This window comes from Abramis brama, assembly GCF_963993115.1.
Source record: "Abramis brama genome assembly, chromosome: 23".
Lineage (NCBI taxonomy): Eukaryota > Metazoa > Chordata > Actinopteri > Cypriniformes > Leuciscidae > Abramis > Abramis brama.
The window spans coordinates 18,425,557-18,444,824 of NC_139985.1; the positions used below are offsets into that span (position 1 = coordinate 18,425,557).

The 19,268-nt window shown below is 36.6% G+C and overlaps 2 protein-coding genes across 4 annotated transcripts; both read left to right on the forward strand.

Moving 5' to 3' along the window:
• The first annotated feature begins 470 nt into the window (after window positions 1-470).
• Window positions 471-11,679, forward strand: LOC311074270 (histone-binding protein RBBP7). 2 transcript variants are annotated; one of them, XM_084100746.1, is made up of 12 exons: window positions 471-659; window positions 1,108-1,252; window positions 1,335-1,480; window positions 2,321-2,494; window positions 4,663-4,778; window positions 6,775-6,935; window positions 7,707-7,833; window positions 8,780-8,857; window positions 8,953-9,029; window positions 9,196-9,253; window positions 11,001-11,111; window positions 11,208-11,679. In XM_084100746.1, exons 1-12 carry the CDS (start codon window positions 644-646, stop codon window positions 11,274-11,276), a joined length of 1,278 nt encoding a protein of 425 aa, XP_083956872.1. In that variant the 5' UTR covers window positions 471-643; the 3' UTR covers window positions 11,277-11,679. The 2 variants fall into 2 exon arrangements, with proteins under 2 accessions (XP_083956872.1, XP_083956871.1); XM_084100745.1 differs by having other exon boundaries at window positions 510-659; window positions 2,318-2,494.
• Window positions 11,680-14,607: 2,928 nt separating this feature from the next.
• On the forward strand, window positions 14,608-19,257 carry LOC311074368 (serine/threonine-protein kinase pim-2-like). 2 transcript variants are annotated; one of them, XR_014604288.1, is made up of 9 exons: window positions 14,608-15,382; window positions 15,476-15,778; window positions 16,540-16,779; window positions 16,976-17,070; window positions 17,211-17,261; window positions 17,514-17,898; window positions 17,984-18,163; window positions 18,682-18,824; window positions 19,021-19,257. XR_014604288.1 is itself a non-coding variant. In XM_084100920.1 (8 exons), the coding sequence occupies exons 1-8, from the start codon at window positions 15,268-15,270 to the stop codon at window positions 19,038-19,040; spliced, it is 1,389 nt and encodes a 462-aa protein (XP_083957046.1). In that variant the 5' UTR covers window positions 14,608-15,267; the 3' UTR covers window positions 19,041-19,257. The 2 variants fall into 2 exon arrangements, 1 of the variants encoding a protein (XP_083957046.1); XM_084100920.1 differs by lacking the exon at window positions 18,682-18,824.
• The last annotated feature ends 11 nt before the right edge of the window (window positions 19,258-19,268 follow it).

Genomic DNA, 19,268 nt, shown 5'->3' on the forward strand with positions numbered 1-19,268 from the left:
TTCATATGAATGGCTCGTTTCAATTAACTTGTTCGATTGAATTTTGAATCTATTGAATGAGCTGAAATGAATTGAATCAATTGTTCACTGTTTTTTTGGTTTCACCATTTCCTTTATTGTTCCCAGTATTATTATTAATAATAATAATTCATATGAATTTCAAATTCAGAATTTCCTACTCAAAGCCATTTGCTTTTGGACATTCAAGCATTTTTTTGAGAACCAAGCAAATTGTACACACAAGACAGGTACGTTTTCATATCAATTTTAAATCGTTAAAACATAAGTATATTCCATTCCATTTGACTTAATGAATATAATAAGCAGCAATTATTTTTAATCAGCAATTTAATTAAATACTAATTTTTATATCACTAGTTAAACGCCACCCAAGGCCATCTGTAAGTGATTTAGTAGCTCTTTGTGAATCGGTTTGACCGAATCATAAATAAGAGTCGGTTCAGAAGAACGACTCGCTTGTGAATCGGACAGCACCAGCTAGATTTTGCGCTTTTGGGATGTGCGAGCTGGTGTTGTAAGTGACGGAGTCGTGAGCGCAAAACCCTAAAAACCTGTTTTCTGCTTTTTTGGCTTTAAACCCCACAATTCATTCAGTGGCTAACCCGCAGAAAAGCACGCCAAAATGGCAGACAAAGAAGGTAAACTTTTTTCGTTGTGATTAACGTGCATATTTTTTTTTTCTTTGGCAGAGTTTGCTAGCTTTAGCCTAAAGTGCTAATGGATGTGACCCACATTCTAACATAAGAATGAATGAGTGCCACAACCTAAGCACGTTTTTACCAAGTACTCACGGTTGACTTTGGTTAAAGCCTCTGGTATTGATAAATGATTCTACTAACTTGAATAATACAGAAAATGGTTTCAAATCAGATCGAAATGCTGTTGTTCTCCAAGTTCCCTCCATCATTCATAAGCTGCAGTTTAACTATAAGTTGAGGAACTTTACCATGTTAAACTTCAGTTTCTGCTAATTTATTAGAATACAGCAACCTTTTGCTGTCCAATGCACTCCCACAATGCATTTATTGAGAAATGTTCATTTGAATGCATTTGGCCTGAATCTATCCTTCTGTTCTCTCTTCTCAGTGTATGATGATGCAGTGGAGGAGAGAGTAATAAATGAGGAATACAAGATCTGGAAGAAAAACACACCATTCCTGTACGATCTTGTCATGACACATGCGCTCGAGTGGCCGAGTTTAACGGTGCAGTGGCTTCCTGATGTGAACAGGTAATCTGATAACTAGCCTGTCCACCTTCTGAAACGTAACAGATGACTAGCGTTCTACAAATCATTGTCCATCATTGTGCAGGCCTGAGGGAAAGGACTATGCGGTTCATCGGCTGGTGTTGGGCACACACACTTCGGATGAGCAGAACCACTTAGTCATCGCCAGTGTCCAGATCCCTAATGACGATGCTCAGTTTGACGCGTCCCACTACGACAGCGAGAAAGGAGGTTAGAGCTGATCTGACTATGAATGAATGCTAATTTTGTATTTTTTGTGTTGAAGTCATTATACTAAAATCAGTTTTGCGTATGTGTTTCTTCAGCAGGTATGGTCAGGACGTTGGGGGGAAATCCAGATTCAGTTGATCAATAAGACTGAATCTTTCCACAAATATGATGCGGCCACATGCATTTTTGACAACTTCAGAATGTGATGGATCTTTTTTATACATGTATTTAGTGTTTATATGGATGTTAAAGGGATAGTTTTAAATTCTGTCTTCATTTACTCACCCTCATGTTGTTCCAAACCCATAAGACTTTTCATTTTTGAAAACACAAATTATGATATTTTTTAATATTTAAGACTCCCTCTATTGAAAGTAAAATTTAACCAAAATGTCAAGCTTCAAAAAGTATATGAAGCCACTGTAAAAGTAATCCAAATGAAAAGCAGACACGGTTGAATTCCCGTTGATCACTGTTTATATGTGAAGACTAAATTAAATCTGTTCATCATATAAACCAATCGTGCCTCTTCAGAAAACTTGGATTAAACTGCTCGAATCATACAGATTTCAGGTTTAATTAGAAATATCTTTTATGTTTCAAAGATGAATGAAAGTCTTATGGGTTTATGACATGAGTATGTGTAAATGATGAGACAATTTTCAGGTTTGGGTGAACTAACCCTTTAATACCAAGTGTAAACTGGGCCAATGAATTTGAAAGTAAATTTTTTATTTAGTTGAATGCTTCAAACTGATACTTTTCACAAATAAAGCTGATCAAACTAGGACAGAGATCAGGCGTTGGACAATAATGATTGTATATAATTTTTCCCCCCAGAGTTTGGAGGGTTTGGGTCAGTGAGCGGAAAGATTGAGATTGAGATTAAGATCAACCATGAAGGAGAAGTGAACAGAGCCAGATACATGCCACAAAACCCCTGCATCATCGCCACCAAGACCCCCACCTCTGACGTGCTGGTGTTTGACTACACCAAACACCCATCTAAACCAGGTCAGTGGCTTTCAGTTGATACATAGAAGCCCTGATATATTTTAAAGGTGCACTCTGTAACTTTTGGCCCTTTAGTGGTTAAAAAAAACTGCATGCATTTTGCGGAAGATCATTGTTTTAGTTGTGCTTCAGCTTTGCGTGACTGTGCGGATGAATATACACTTCTAGACTTAAGAGAAATAACCAGTTTAGATGGAAAGGATCTCAAGCTGACTAGCTGAAGACGTTATAACCCAGACACGGTTCTTTGAAAATAAATTCAGCACAGCGCTACAACAACCCATAATGAATTGACCCTTCACAATAGATAATTCTTTACAATGAACTCTGTTAGACAGCTACACACAATTTTTCTTTTCAATAAAATACCTTACTCACCCGTTGAGTAATAAAAACGCCATCACTTTTACAACATTTCAAATCCCTCAGTTCTCACTATCTCTGAAAAGCCAAGACAATGCTGATTCTAGTTTTATTACTAGTTCTCTTTTTGCCGGCAGACTCTCCTCTGTTCTGCATTTCTTTTTTAAACGGGTGATTCCCCGGAGGTTCGAGATTTAGCTGCTCTATGTAAAAATTTCTCACCCGTTGTGACAACTAACCTATGCCACTCTCACACCATATACACGCCAAAGTAGCCAGAGCAACTTTTCTCTATTTACGGATATGACGAGACATGCGTGGGTGAGTGACGCATGTACGCTATTTCCCATGAAAACCATCCCACCAGGTTTAAAATATGAACACTTAAAATAATAGGCTTACTATAGTTTATCAGGGTAAGTCAAAAACTAGTTTTGGAAGAAGAACTGATGGTGTATTGACTCATTATTAAAATTTTGTTCATTTGGAACAAATAAGTGACAGTGTATCTTTAAATTAGGGATGCAACTAATAATGATTTTTAATTATCGATTAATTGGTTGATTGCATCTTCGATAAATCAGATAAAAAGAGCCAAATTTTATTTTCTGTATTTTATTTAAAAGTAAGTTATTCTTCCCAATGTTGTCCTTTAAAACATGCAAATTGAAGGCAATGAAACTATGTGGACTATGATATACATTATTTGCAAAAAAAGGGTTTAAAACTTAAAATTGAGTGGTAAAACTTGCGCACAGTATGAAAAAAAACGAAACCACAATTATTAATAAACGTCATTACATTAGTCCATTTACAGTTACTGCTCTCATGAAAATACAAGTACTTGTATATTTAAAATGCTACATGTAAAACAAGTCCAACAAACTGCATGTTTAATCTAACAAAATTTATATACAACATGTATCAGAATTATTTCTCTTAAGCTTTCTCTTTTGTTGTTTGATATACATTGGTGACACAAACTGCTGCGGGTAAATTGAGCTGCTGTCACTTTAAGATGAATGCATGGATCCGATATAATGATTCACATCTCTTTTCTTTCTCAATTGTTTACAACACATAACTGACTGTGTTTACGAGGATGCTCACCGAGACGGGCATTTTGACTTAATTTTGCGTGTACGTTCAAGCTCAAAAGAAGAGAAAGAGACCTGAATTCGGTGCTCACGTGCTGTTTGCGTAGCTCTGTGTGCGTGCACAGAAAACAGTGCGCAAGTTACAGTCTTGGGCTTGATGTTTGAACTGACAGGACTTAAAAACATATGCAAATGATACATTTTCAATCTATGATGGTTAAACTTAGCGAGTAATCGAATCACATGCGTTCCGAACTGGAACCGATCAACTATGATCCCTGTACTTGACATTGCACATCCTGCAATGTGACTATGGCGGATGCACACATCGCAATATCGCAAAATCAAAAACGATATATCGTGCAGCCTTAGTTGAACACCTCACGCTTTATGCTGAGCTCTTAAACAGGACACATCGTGTTAAATACTGAGTTTGTTTGAAGCTTAATATAAAGCTTCTAAGCTCATGTTTAGGACAACTCTGGTCCCGCATCAGCTAACACTCTGGCCTCCATTATTTTTCAGGTGCGTTTTTGTTAATAGAATTGTTATTCACTGCTGTAAAGTGACGTGACTGTCGGACAGCAACGCGATTAATCAATAATTCGATTAGTCTATTATTATTATCGATTAGTTGTTGCAGCTCTATATTAAATCATGTGTGAAGTCGCTTGCTTTGATTAATATGTCTGAGTTGTCCATTTGCAGACCCCAGTGGAGAGTGTAGTCCAGACCTGAGACTGCGGGGACATCAGAAGGAGGGATACGGTTTGTCCTGGAACCCCAACCTGAGTGGAAACTTACTTAGTGCATCAGACGACCATGTGAGTGATCTCAAATTCAAACTGACCTCACATATTTCGATACCACTTTTTCCATGTCCAGTACCAATAACAGTACTGAAAGCTTGGTATTGGATTGGTAGAGGTATCGGCAGATAAAATCTATACCTCACTTACTTTTCCTCACTAACTGTACAGGTCTTCATTATAAAAAAAGAGATAACAGAAAAAAGTACATAGGCCTAATAGCCTATGACAAAAAAGGTAGATATTTTTATCTAGGCTACTGGATACAGCATCAAAATGAACAGTAATTCCAGTAAACCTCTTAAATCCAACAATAGTGTAGACCTTTTACATCTACATCTGGTAAAATCTTAAAGGGGACTTATTATGCCCCTGTTTACAAGATGTAATATAAGTCTCTGGTGTCCCCAGAATGTGTCTGTGAAGTTTCAGCTCAAAATACCCAACAGATCATTTATTATTTCATGTAGTAAATGCCCATTTTTGAGTGGAATGAAAAACATGCTGTTTTCATGCCTGTGTCTTTAAATGCAAATGAGCTGCTGCTTTCCAGAAGAGGGCGGAGCCACTACAGCTTGTGCCTCTGATACTCTGCCAAACACTAAAACATCTGTTTGGTTTTGATTATCATCTCTATCGCGGTCACGCTTGCGTGACATTGCAGTTCTTCATCATCATGAAAGTTAATTGTCTGCATGCGTTTTAAAGCAAAATCAGTCTAAACTTCAGTATAAAAACGTTTCTTTTCTAGCAAAAGAAAAACTGTTAATTCAGTCTAGAGCAGTGAGTGATTTTCTTATTATCTTTAATAATAATACATTTCTTAAATGCTGCTCTGGCGAGGAGATGAACATGTCAGACTGTGTACAGCTCACTCAGGGAGGGGCTATGCTAATAGGGCAGAGTCTGTCAGCAGTTGTGGGCGGGGCCTAAACATTTGTGACATCACAAAAGCTATAATCTGCAAACCGTTTGTTCTGAGACACTGCTTATGATTTATGGGGATTAAAAAAAGAGTGAGTGGATTTTTACTATTATTGGGTGGTTGTGTACACACACTTCCGACACATTTATGTTCAAACACCATGTTAAAGTGAATTTTGCATAATGGGTCACCTTTAATTACCTTTAATTAAAAAAAAAACTTGCAATTACATAAATATAGGCTATACACACTATAAACAGCATTTCTTCACAATGTATGGTGCAGATTTTTAATAGGACAACAAACATGATAGATATGATAAAACAAATAAATACAACTATCATGAAAAGCTTTAATGCAGAGCAGCTCAAAAGTGTGTTGATGCGCATCCCGTAACATCACTTTCACGGGCGAGATTCCCTCCAGCATTAAAAGTCTGTTTAACTCAAACAGAAAAGATATTTTGTGTGTGCAACACCTGGTCTATTGCATCCACCCAACAGTTTACTGAGCCTTTTCATAGAGTTTTAAATACCAGTTACTATATGCGTGTGAATGACACGTTTCATTCAGTCTGATACTCCAGTGCCTTAATCTAACACGCCTGGCAGCGAGTGAAAATACAGTCCTTTTAAACAAAAGCATAGACCTTTACGTACAGATGGTGCATAATAATGGGAACACTAAAACATCTTGGAGAGACTGAGTTTTGCTGACTGTCGAAACCGAATGCGGCTCGCAGTTTAAATGCTAAATGCAGAATGACCAGACTGCTGCAGTGTAGAGTTTTATTGTAATATTTAACATTGTAATATTTCTGTTCCTCAAATAAAGCTTTCAAATGGTTTCAGAAGCTTCAAAATATAATGCACGAAAAGCTTATGGTGCTTTTATAGTAGTTTTTTATCTTTTATAGAGCTTGAGAGTAACAACCATAACTCACAGTATCGGAATATCCGTTCCATGACTGACCGATACCCAATCCGACAAAAAGGGCCCGTGTCGGACCGATTTTAAGTATTGGATTAACTCATCCCTACTTAAAACTTGTATGATGTAGGATCATCTGTTGTTCTTCAACTCTAGACAATCTGTCTGTGGGATATCAGTGCCGTTCCAAAGGAGGGGAAGATAGTAGATGCCAAGACCATCTTCACAGGGCACACAGCTGTGGTGGAGGATGTGTCCTGGCACCTACTACATGAATCGCTGTTTGGCTCTGTGGCTGATGACCAGAAACTCATGATGTGAGTAAGCAAAATGTACTGTTCTCCCTCTGCTGTGCAGGAATCAGTGAAACTGTAGGACTTTTTGTTTTTTTAAGAAAAAGAGAAACATTTAAAGGGTTAGTTCACCCAAAAATGAAAATTCTGTCAGTAATTACTCACCCTCATGTTGTTCCAGCCCCGTAAGACTTTGTTCATCTTCGGATATTTTTGATTAAATCTGAGAGCTGTCTCACTTCTCCGTTGGCTTCTATGATATTGAAACTTGCCGGCCCAGAAAGTAAGTAAAGACAATTCTTAAAATAGTCCAAGTGACTACAGTGGTTCAACCAGAAGTTTATCAAGCGACGAAAATACTTTTTGTGTGCAAAAAAACCCCAAAATACCGACTTTATTCAACTATTCATTTTCTTCTGTGTGGGCGTCTGACGTGAGTTCATGTAGTGTAACAGCACAGCGCAACGTCAGAATGTAGGCTCACTATTGGCCAGCATCACACACATGACCAGCTTCAGCCAATAGTGAGCCTACGTTCTGACCTTGCGCTGTGCTGTTACATTGTCCTTACTAACTTTCTGGGCTGGCAAGTTTCAATAACATAGAAGCCAATGGAGTAGTGAGACAGCTCTTTTAGATTTAATCAAAAATATCTTAATTTGTGTTCCGAAGATGAACGAAAGCCTTACGGGGTTGGAACAACATGAGGGTGAGTAATTACTGACAGAATTTTTATTTTTGGGGTGAACTAACCCTTTAAGTTGTATTACACTATGAAATGTCTGTCTTCTACAGCTGGGACACACGATCCAATAACACATCAAAGCCCAGTCACTCTGTGGACGCCCACACGGCCGAAGTCAACTGCCTGTCCTTCAACCCATACAGCGAGTTTATTCTGGCCAGTGGCTCAGCAGACAAGGTCTGTACATGTTGCGATCTACATAATCACACATGCACACTCATCTGTAGGAAGAATTTGCTTTAGAGATCCGTCCTCATGCGGAGGGGACACAATCCCCTTAAAGAGTTAGTTCACCCAAAAATAGAAATTCTGTCATTAATTTCTCGCCCTCATGTCGTTCCAAACCCATAAGACTTTCGTTCATCTTCAAAGCACAAATTAAGATATTTTTAATGAAATCTTAGAGATTTCTGTCCCTCTATTGACAGTCTACAGAACTACCACTTTGACAAAAAGTTTAAAAAAGAGATCATAAAACGAATCCAGATGAATTGAATGGTTTAGTCCAAATGTTCTGAAGAGATTTGATCGCTTTATATGATAAACTGATTGAATTTAGGCTTTTATTCACATATTAACATTCATCAACTCACACATCAGTTGTGGTAAACGGAAGCTCAAGCATGTTCGTTTGACATGCGAGAAACAATGAGGTTCATTCTCGCATGTCAAGTTCGGTTGAGCTTCTGTTTGTGTTTGCTGATCAATGTTTATATATGAATTAAAGCCTAAATTAAATCTGTTTATCATATAAAGCGATCGAGTCTCTTAAAAAAAATTGGACTAAACCGCTCGATTCATATGGATTGGTTTACAATCTTTTTTATAAACTTTTTGAAACATCAAAGTGGTAGTTGTGCAGACAAATCTTTCAGATTTTATCAAAAATATCTTTTGTGCTTTGAAGATGAACGGAAGCCTTACGGGTTTGGAACAACATGAGGGTGAGTAATTAATAACAGAATTATCATTTTTGTGTGAACTATCTGTTTAAGCCCAAAGTACACATCAGTTTTGATGTATGCATACAGCCTAATGCATAAGCTTTTAAAGTATAGTCTATTTAATATTGTGCATGATTTAGAAAAAAAATGACATGCTCACTGTTTGTTTATGGCTGTAGACTGTTGCATTGTGGGATCTGCGCAACCTGAAGTTGAAGCTTCACTCTTTTGAGTCACATAAGGATGAAATCTTCCAGGTAACTCAAGATTCTGTTACAATATAACAACATGCAATCCGTTAGCAATAGTGTAGTGATGATGATAATAATAATAATGCTGATTCTCTTGACAGGTCCAGTGGTCTCCTCATAACGAGACCATCCTGGCCTCCAGTGGCACAGACAGACGCCTCAATGTTTGGGACCTGAGGTATGGCATTACTACTCTTTTATAATTGATCCTGAAAATATACTTTTTTTCTTTTCTTGATGCTCATTCCTGGTTTAATCTGAACCGTTCATTTGTGCTAACTGTATTTGTATCCACAAATGCTTTTATCTTATATTGATTGCTTTGTTACATTTATGTCCTCTAGTAAAATTGGAGAAGAGCAGTCTGCGGAGGACGCCGAGGACGGGCCACCTGAGCTGCTGGTGAGTCGAGATAGATTTGCTGAAAATATTTATTGTGACAGATGGAGCTATAATGATATGATTATTGATAACTATTTCAATACCACAGCAAAAAACACACACTATTGATCACACTCTATTTTAGTATAAAGTTAAATACAAGTGTAAATAACATATTTAATTAATATATATTAATTGATAATTAATATATATTTTAATTTTTGGGGGTTTAAATGTCTCTTATGCTCATCAAAGCTGCATTTATTTGATCAAAAATACAGTTTTTGACAGTAATACTGTGGAATATTACAATTTAAAATAACAGATTTCTATTTAATATAAAATGCAATTCATTCCTGAATAGCCAAGCTGAAATTATCATCATTACTCCGGTCTGCAGAGTTACATGATCCTTCAAAAATCATTCTAATATGCTGATTTGATGGTCAAGATACATTTTTATCAATATTGAAAAAAAGTTGTGTTACTTGATGCATTTTTTTCAGGATTCTGACTGAATAGAAATTCTAAATGAAGAGAATCATTCTGATGAATAGAAAGTTCAAAAGAAAGCATTTATTTAAAATAGAAATCTTTGTAAGAAATGTATTTACTGTCAATTTTGATCAATTTAATACATCCTTTCTGAATAAAAGTATTATTATCTTGAGTAGTGTTGTCAGAAATGGTAAATTTAACTCAAGTTAAATAGGGTCCAATATTAAATTTCTGCCGTATCAATACATCGATACCATCTGCGCTTTATTGCTCTCTGTTCTCTCCGACAGCGAGTTGACACACACACACACACACACGCACGCCTCCTCTTACTCACTCGTCTCAATGCACTCTGATAGTGTTGGTGTTATAGCGCATGAATTTCAATGTGGGATTGTGGGTATAGCGCATCATTTTACTACTACTCACAGATTTCACAGTCAAAGCGCACACACATAAAGCTGCCTCTTAAACAGCTTGAGAAAATTGTCAAAATGCTCATCTTGGCGAGTATTTACATAAACGCAGTCGGCTGTGTCTTGATTGAAGGTAAACCGAAGAAAATGGATGTGTATCGGTGTATTGGATCCATGCATTCAGTCTTAATGTGACAGCAGCCTAATATTCCTGTTAATCAATGAACAAAAGAAAAGAGAAAATCACTCGCTGAATAACTTTTAACTTTAATTGTAAGGATTAATCTGTATTTATTTTTTACAATGAAGAAAATCCAGTGTTATTTTACATTTGATTACTTCAATTTCTGTAGTATTTCTTACCTGAATACTACTATTAGACTTACAGTACCTGAAAAACATAAAGCACTATTTCTTCCATTTGTATATTTATTCTATTGTATTTATTTGTGCTATTGTTTGTGATTTTGTTTCTTTTTTTCTTATTTTATTATTGACTGTTTGTATTTTTATGTAAATGAAATTTAAAGTTTGAAACCAAGCTTCCTTGTGCGCTGTGTAAGCTATTGCGCAACAACATTACCCCATTGTAAAAACACAAATACATTGAGTGAGCAAGCATTTAAGTGAGATAATTGTAATGGTAATGGATTAAGTATAACATATAGAATCAAAATTAGATTCAAAATCTTGTCTCTTTAGAAGCCTTGGATTAAACCGCTTGATTCATGTGGATTACTGTTATGATGTGTATCATTATTGAAGCTTGAAAATATTGATAGAATTTCAATGCATGTACAATTTTGCATGCCAGTTTTGACAGTCTAATAATCCACTTTTGTTTGTTTTGGCAGTTCATTCATGGTGGGCACACAGCTAAGATCTCAGATTTCTCCTGGAACCCAAATGAACCCTGGGTAATCTGTTCTGTGTCAGAGGACAACATTATGCAAGTATGGCAGATGGTAAGTACAGCAAAACTGTACATTCTTAAGATTTCCATTTATTTATGTATTTGATATTAGGACTTTGCACTGATATCATAAACTTCTCTCGTTTAGGCTGAGAACATCTACAATGATGAAGAGCCAGACACCCCCGCGTCGGAGCTGGAGGGACAGGCGTCATAACTGATCTCATTAAAAATCTACAACCCTTTCATGGCTTCTTACTCCAGCGTTTGCTTTTCAGCATTATTCAGTCAAATCCATCCTCTTACTTTCTACTCCATACATAGCAGATACTTTATCATCACAGGGTCCTTCTGTAGACTAAAAGGTTCAGCCCACACCCAGTAGGGAAGTTTGTCCTCAGATGGTTTGGAGAAAGACTGCACCACTTGTTCAATCACTTCTGAGAAGTTACGGCCTGGTGTGGCTCGTCACAATTCTAAATTTGTTTTTGTGCATAAACCTTGGTGTCAATTTGCAATAAATCTTTTGTAATAACTTTTAGAATGATTTTGTATTCCTAAATTGTTGATAATTTTCTGTACTTAATTCACTTATGAAAATAAACTACAGATCAACTGTTTTTTTTGTTTAGAAATGTCAGACTTTCTCATTGATCTTTGTGTGTGTTTTTAAAATTAGATTTGAATGTATTAAAATTGGGGGAAGGGGGGATTAGTGTATACTGAGCAAAATCTGCATAGCTGGCCTACAACCAATCAAATCACTGTGCGATAAGGCCTAGGGTGGGCTATGTTCTAAAAGTAACCAATCAAATCACTTTCCTGGGTTTTCAATGTGTCCTGTCCTCCAATAGTGGTCTGGGTAATGGGAGGAAGGGGGGAAGGCCAAAAGGTGCACAAAGGTGTGAAAATGTTCTCTTGAAAAAACCTTTGATGGGATTACTTGCCATGGCAACAAATGGCTGTAGCACGGAAGTATACGTCCACAACATACATCCGATTTGGTATCATTTCGGATGTAAACGGATATATACAGATCTATGGAATTTGAGCTATCCGGCCAGTATACTCCTGGATTCTTCCGAATTTCAGCAGTGTATACAGGAGTATACTGGTCTGGATACACCTCTTTTCATGCAGTGTGGGGGTGCTGTTTTCACAGAATTGTAAATGCAACGCATATGTTTGTTCATTAAAATGTATTAATTTTTAGCATTTAGTCATTTATTTGTAATAAACACTTTAAGTGGGCTATTTAAAAATGGTTATTTATATGTTAAATTATATTTTTATAACATAAGCGCAGAGTGTTATGTAATATTGTGTGTGTGTGTGTGTGTGTGTGTGTGTGTGTCGAAAGAATTTGTCCGCAGCTGCTCAAAAAAAAAAAAAAAAAAAACCCACTGTCAGTGTTTTGTAAGGAACATGCAAATATGTAAAATATAGCAGGAGACATTTTAATTGTTTACTAATAAAACAGTTATGTCAGTGTCTGTCGGCTAGACAGATGAAGTTAACGACTCGCGATCTTCACAGCGCCAGAGAGAAATGCACATTTCTTACGAATTACATAAGCAGCGCAGTCTGTTTTCTTTCGTTTTGAATTGTTCCGCTAAAGAGTAGACATTTCAAGCTATCTAACGTTATATGTCTCAGGTCTGTGAGGCAGTTGGCTACCTTATAGGCCTACGCTGAGTCTCGGTTCATTTATGAGAACCATATGCATATAGAACTATATGCACTTCTTTGCAGCTTCTCTATCTATAAAGCTTTTCCGTTTCCGAGTTCCCCACACGAGTCTTAAAACCAAATAAATCTTATTTTTAATTTTGTCTCCGCGGGTGTAATGCAGTAACAGCGTGGTGGTCAGTGTAGTTCGATTCACATTACAAATGACTCTTTTGAAAGATTATAGTGAATCAAATCAGAAAGAGTCGCCTGTATAGAGAACTATGGCGCCGAAAGCGTAGTCCGACTCCTATGATTCGACTCGAACTAATCACTCGTTGAAAAAGATGAATTGACTGACTAAATTTGAGCAAAGGAACTCAATATCATTTCATTAGCCAACATTACAGTGCATAATAATCTGTTAAACATTGTTTGAGAAAGATAATGATCATTCGGAATGCAAAACAAATATTGCATCACAATAAGTGTAATTGTGATTGTCAAAACATTTGGTAACTAAATAGAATTTTATGAAGTTTAGTGACAACATGTTACAATGTTTACATTGTACAATTACTGGTAGGATACAGTTTTTATTATTGCTTGACAAAAATTTCAAGATTTCAATTCCATTCTTGTGATTTGATTCCGATTTTGATTCAATATTGACTAATTTGGATAGCCTACATGTTTATTTAAAATTTTATTTAAAAAAATAATCTCACCTAATGCTGTAAACAGAGGGCCCAATCTGCTGGTATTATTAAAGGTTAAAAATAACAAATTAAATTAAATATAATGCTGTTTTTGTTATAATAACAATTATTTAATGACATAAGTAAAAATATAATAAATATGTAATATAGTGCTCAGTAAAATCTCCTCTCGAGCCATTTTTTCTATTCATTTAACATGCTATGGTCATTAAATGGCTTTCCTGAGGTAAATGTAACGTTATGTGACATAATTGTTTTTCTGCTGTTATACTGACCTCTTTCCGTGGTTGAAAAACACTAATTGGTCGATATCATGTATACTTTCGGTAAGTTGTACTGCATCTTTAAATAAAAGAGTAACAGCTGATCGGTTCTCAAGAGCTGAGAATTAGTTTAATATTAAAAGTACCTCTTTGCTCCGCAATTTTTCTGTGCGTGAGAAAATGGATGTGTGGCGTGAGAGCGTGTGAAAAGTGTCAATTGCGTGAGTCTCACGCTCAATGCGTGAGAGTTGGCAGCCCTGGGAACTCAATATCATTTCATTAGCCAACATTACAGTGCATAATAATCTGTTAAACATTGTTTGAGAAAGATAATGATCATTGTAAAATAAATGATGAACGTCATCCTCCACTCCTTGATTAGTAAAATCATAAATGGGCTTTATATTAATTTTAATTTTCTTTTCTTCACCACCTACTACTAACCGATGTGATGACGCATCAGTGATATTGAAATCTGATTGGCTCTATGTTTACATGCGGAAATTTAATTTGTCTAGACTTTAAGGTGATGTCCGATGTATCCCCCCTTAATTGTGCCTTTTTGCACGCATTTTGGACAGAAGCAACTACAGTCCAGACTGTAAGTGCCTTGCGAAGTCGGTGCTAATTTGCTCAATTCTGAATAGCTAATGCAGATTTTGGGCAAGAATAATTCCACGGATAATAACAATAATAATAATAATAATAATAATAACAATAACTGTTTAATATTAAGTTGGTTACTTTTCAATAAATGTGTTGATATTCGATGTGCGACTTCAGGTGTACGTGCGTGGTTATGAATTATTTGAATTTTATTTGCTATCGCGACGCATGTTTTGAATTTTGACTGCATTTGTATACACTCGAACTGATCGTTTTCTGAGTTGGTTGAGAGACGAGGCGAACAATTCAGAGACTTTTGCAAAGTATTTTCTATGCAAATCTTGTGAAGCTGAAGCGGAGAAGAGACTTTTATTCTAGAAGATCGGCGCATATATACGCATATATCCTTTACACATTTTTATTTTTTAAAGAGTTCATATTGTTTTTGTGGAGACTTTTATTGAATTGTTCTTTACGTTAGAAGGAGTTTGGCGTTTTATTTCTTTTTTTTGTTTATTATTTTATTATTATTTTTATTATTGTTGTTGCATTTCTGAGGAGAGTTGTATTTTGTTCTTTTTGTATTGTTTTTTGTATTGTTTTTATTGCAGATTGGAGGATCGATGGCTCACATGGGGGGAAGAGGAGGTGATTGCTTTGGTTTTTTATTTGTAAATGTATGTTATGGTATAATATTGTTGTACAATGATTGAGTAAGTGTGAAGAAACTTGTGCAAGGTAAATTTGATCCCCCAATTTTCCCAGCTAAGTGATCACATGTAACTTATTTGATTCCTTGCATATGAAATCAACTTTTCAATTTGAGTAACTAAAGTTATCTATTGTAACAATTTGTAATTGTCGATTTGTCAACTGACATTTAGTATTGGTTGTTGTTATTAAACCATTAATACTAACTATGTGAAATAGTATATTAGTAATAGTATTTAGTATGTCTGTTTCTGTTCTGACAGGTCCGGCTCACAGGAAGAAGGAGTGGCAGAGCGGCAGCCAGAAGAGCCCAGATGATGGACGCCTGTCCACTTCATCGGAACACTCTCGCAGAGGTCAGAATAGGCTTTGACCAATTTTTACATTGATTATAAATATTATTACAAAAAAAGAGAAAAAAACAGTTTTTGATGTCTGACATTTTCCAGACTCATCATCATCTTTGTCCATCTCTGAGGACAATGTGGAGAGGCTGTTATGCAGAGAGTCGTCTAGGCTGAGCAGCAGCGGCTCGTACAGCGCTGAATGGAGGTGGAGTGGTGATGTTTCGGAGAGCCGAAGCGAACAGGACAGTGGCAGCAGCTGCGGTTTGTCCCGGTCCGACAGCATGGAAGCGTGGTGGCGGTGCCATCCACTCCCGGGTCAAGTTGCTATCGAGCCGACAGAGACTTCAAGTGGCCGAACTGCTCAGGGTGCCATGGAGAATTCTCCTGTGAACAAGAGCTCAACAGGTGAGACTGAAATAAGGCTGGGCAGTGTAATGTGTACAGATAGAGATTTTGCTATTCCATGCAAAACTGCTTCAAGTTTTTAGCATGTTAATGTCCGGTCACATTTACCGGTGCTCAGCTGAATTTTGCTTTCTGATTTTTAATTTTATATATATATATATATATATATATATATATATATATATATATATATATATATTTTAATTGGAACATTTTCAGAGCATTAAGAGAACATTCAAAAGTAGCATTCCCATAATGCAAAATTATAAAATATAATGTTCCTTTAACCAAGAAAAAACATTTTTGAAACATTGAAAAAACTGGACGTTATGAACGTTCAGGGAAAATTTAGAAATAACGATTGCTTAACTTAATTAAAAAACTTTATTTATACACACACCAGAAACACGCGCACAGAAAGACGATTCTCAGACAGCATTCCATTCCCAGTAGAATTATATTTCTGACTTATTGCACTTGAATTGTCAAATACTCACAAAATTGTCAAAATGGCCGTCGTGCAGAGGATTACATTATTATTTTATGTGATTAATAAAAATTGTGAAATAAAAGGACTATTGATATTGTGAAATACGATTTTGGGACATTTATGTAGGCATTTAGCAGAAGTCAGGTGGGTAGCTTGGAAATATTTCCATTACTTTGGATTTTTAACATTACAGATAATAATTTAACAGTAAAATGTAAGTTATGTCATGATATCATTAATTTGACATCAGAGATGTTTCTCTTCATTTCAGAAAAACCTACAAGGAAGAGGAAAAGAATTGGTCGTTTCCTCAACAGGGTATGGACGGCTGTGAAGGGTTTTTTCTGCTGCTGTTGCCACAGTTGTGCTGTGGATGTTGTGGAGCCTTTTCTCCCTACAGCAGATCTGGAGCCAGAGCCTGATCCTGATCCATCATCACCTGATCCATCATCACCTGATCCTGATCCATCATCCGCTGCACAATATCTCTGCGACGTCGAGCCAAATAATGGTAAATCGCCAGTCCTTATTTCTCCGACATTATTTTAAACAGTGTTGTCGTCTTGTTTTCCACTAAAAATATCTTACGGCTTGTTTTCAGAGAATATTCATATTATTTTCCCCATATTAACATTATTTTATCGACACAACCAGGACTGATATTTTATCTCGTATATATTTCCCATATTTTTCTGTTTGTTTTTCAGAGTCCTTTGAGTCTCTCTATAAAGCGGGACAGATGATTGGATGTGGAATGTTTGGCAGTGTGTACAGGGGAACACGCAAATTTGATGGCAAAAAGGTAAATCTTCCCGAATTGTGCAAACATTTTGGTTTTGCGTGCATCAAAACATATTCAAAACATTTACAGATGGTTTAATACTTAGCGCAAGGTCATGTGCTGGAATACTGTTACTGAAACTCTTTTTTTTTTTTTGGCAGGTTGCCATCAAGCGGATGCGCAAGTTTGACAATTTCCTTTATCTTGATATTGTAAGTCGGCCAAAACCTGAATATGTATTTAGTTGTTTAAGTGCAGATTGCTGTAGTTAATACACTTAAACAGGGCGCACTAGGTGTAAATGTGATTGACAAATAAGTCTAGAGGCACAAAAGAAAAAACTTTGAGCTCTTTTGAGGTTCTTTTCAACGTATCTAAAAAGATCAAAGAAAAGTATGTTTAAAAATGACATGTTTTCGTCAGGTTTTTACCCAGCTTGCCTTCTGTCTACTGCTTTTCTCTAGCCTGGACATCCAGAACCTCTCATTACAGAAGTGGCGCTCCTGCTAATGATGAGACGAGAACCCATAAGCCCCTACGTCATACAACTATTCGAGTGGTTTGAACATCCTCGCAAATTCACTCTCATCATGGAGTTCCCCGAACCCTGCGAGAGCTTGCTGGACTTCATCACTCGTCATAATCCTGAAGTGTGCGAAACAATAGTATGGGACTTAATGGGACAGGCTGTGCTGGCAGTACAACACTGCATCGAGCATGGCGTTTTTCATAATGACATTCAAGCGCAGAATTTCCTGTTGAAGAGAAGCTCATTATTCCTCAAGCTGATAGACTTTGGCTGCGGTCAGCTATTCAGTAGTGTGGGCTACGAGAGCGACATATACGTTGGTGAGCATTTTGAGAGCGTGGAAACCTGAATGTAGTGACGCTTTAAGAAAAAAAGCTCAACAATGTGCAAATGTCGTACTTACAGGAAGACAGGATCACTGCCCACCTGAAGTCTTCACAGAACCCAGATTCCACGCCGTCCCAGCAAATGTCTGGGCTCTAGGAGTGATGTTTTATCAGATGGTGAACGCATCTCTTCCTTTTTGCAGTGAAACAGAAATCATAGAAGCTAAAGTTACATTTCAGAATTCCAACTTATCCAGAGGTGAGTGAATAATATTGAAAACACTGATAAACACACCGCTTTTAGAAATTCAGCTTTAGTTACAGAAGTGAAAGCCGAAATTCGCTGCATTTATAGGCTACCTTCAAAGATTAAACAGGTCATGAACACGTCAAAGTGAACAGAGCATTGTCTTGCTACACGCTACAAAGCATGCTTCAATACCATACAGCATCATCATGCTCCCATTCAGAAACACACATTTTCAGAAAGACAAATGCAACACAGCTAAAAGTATTCCTAATATGTTGGACCTGAAACATGCCTTCACAAGAGCAAGTAAGAGCTGGGTTTGTGATGTTTAAGTTGGGGACGACGCGATTGCACAAAAGGGGCCTTTGCTAATTCCGCTAGGTGTCGCAGAAACCACATACTTCACTTTTAAAGTAAAGATGAGGAACATTTTACATGATATTAATCACGTTTTAGATGCTGTTTTCATAGATGCCAAGTCACATGGTCATGACTAACCAGCTCTCTCCTTATTAACATTTGTGCAGAATGCAGAGATCTGATTAGCCAGTGCCTAGCCCGGGATCCAACGAAACGGCCCACGTTAGAGCAGATGTCACAACAAATGGATTAGAAATGATCTACTGTAGATCGGAGGAGTTCAGGAGATTCACTCGATCAGTGATTTCAGGTGTGAGGAAGTGTAACAGAGACAGAGGATTATTATCAATTGTTTCTCAAAAAAAAGATGAGAAAACAGTTAGCAAACCATGCATTATACTAAAAACGAAGTCACAGAAGCTGTCTTTTTCAGTTTCAAAGGTATTTTATTCAGTTTCAATTTATATTTTCATTAGTTTCTTGAAAAGTTATGTTCTTTATTATAGGCACAAAAATAATTCCATAAGATTTGAGGAGGCTGTCGATTGCTCACATGGGAGGAAGAGGAGGTGAGTGCTTTAGTTTTTTTTATTTGTTTATGGTATGTTGTTGTACATTGATTAAGTAAATTAATGTGTAGAAACTTGTGCGATGTAAATTTTTATCACATGTATTTGGTTCCTTGCATAAGAAATCAACTTTTCAATTTGAGTAACTAAAGTTATGTATAGTAACAATTTGTAATTGACCACTG

Bases quoted from the DNA above. Each gene is read 5' to 3' on its own strand.
- LOC311074270 (XM_084100745.1), top strand. The intron at 1,481-2,317 runs GTTAGAGCTGAT...AATTTTTCCCCC, and splicing joins CTACGACAGCGAGAAAGGAG to CAGAGTTTGGAGGGTTTGGG. The intron at 2,495-4,662 runs GTCAGTGGCTTT...GTCCATTTGCAG, and splicing joins CAAACACCCATCTAAACCAG to ACCCCAGTGGAGAGTGTAGT.
- LOC311074368 (XM_084100920.1), top strand. From the start codon at position 15,268: ATGTCTGTTTCTGTTCTGACAGGTCCGGCTCACAGGAAGAAGGAGTGG. The intron at 17,071-17,210 runs GTAAATCTTCCC...TTTTTTTGGCAG, and splicing joins GCAAATTTGATGGCAAAAAG to GTTGCCATCAAGCGGATGCG. The intron at 17,262-17,513 runs GTAAGTCGGCCA...GCTTTTCTCTAG, and splicing joins ATTTCCTTTATCTTGATATT to CCTGGACATCCAGAACCTCT.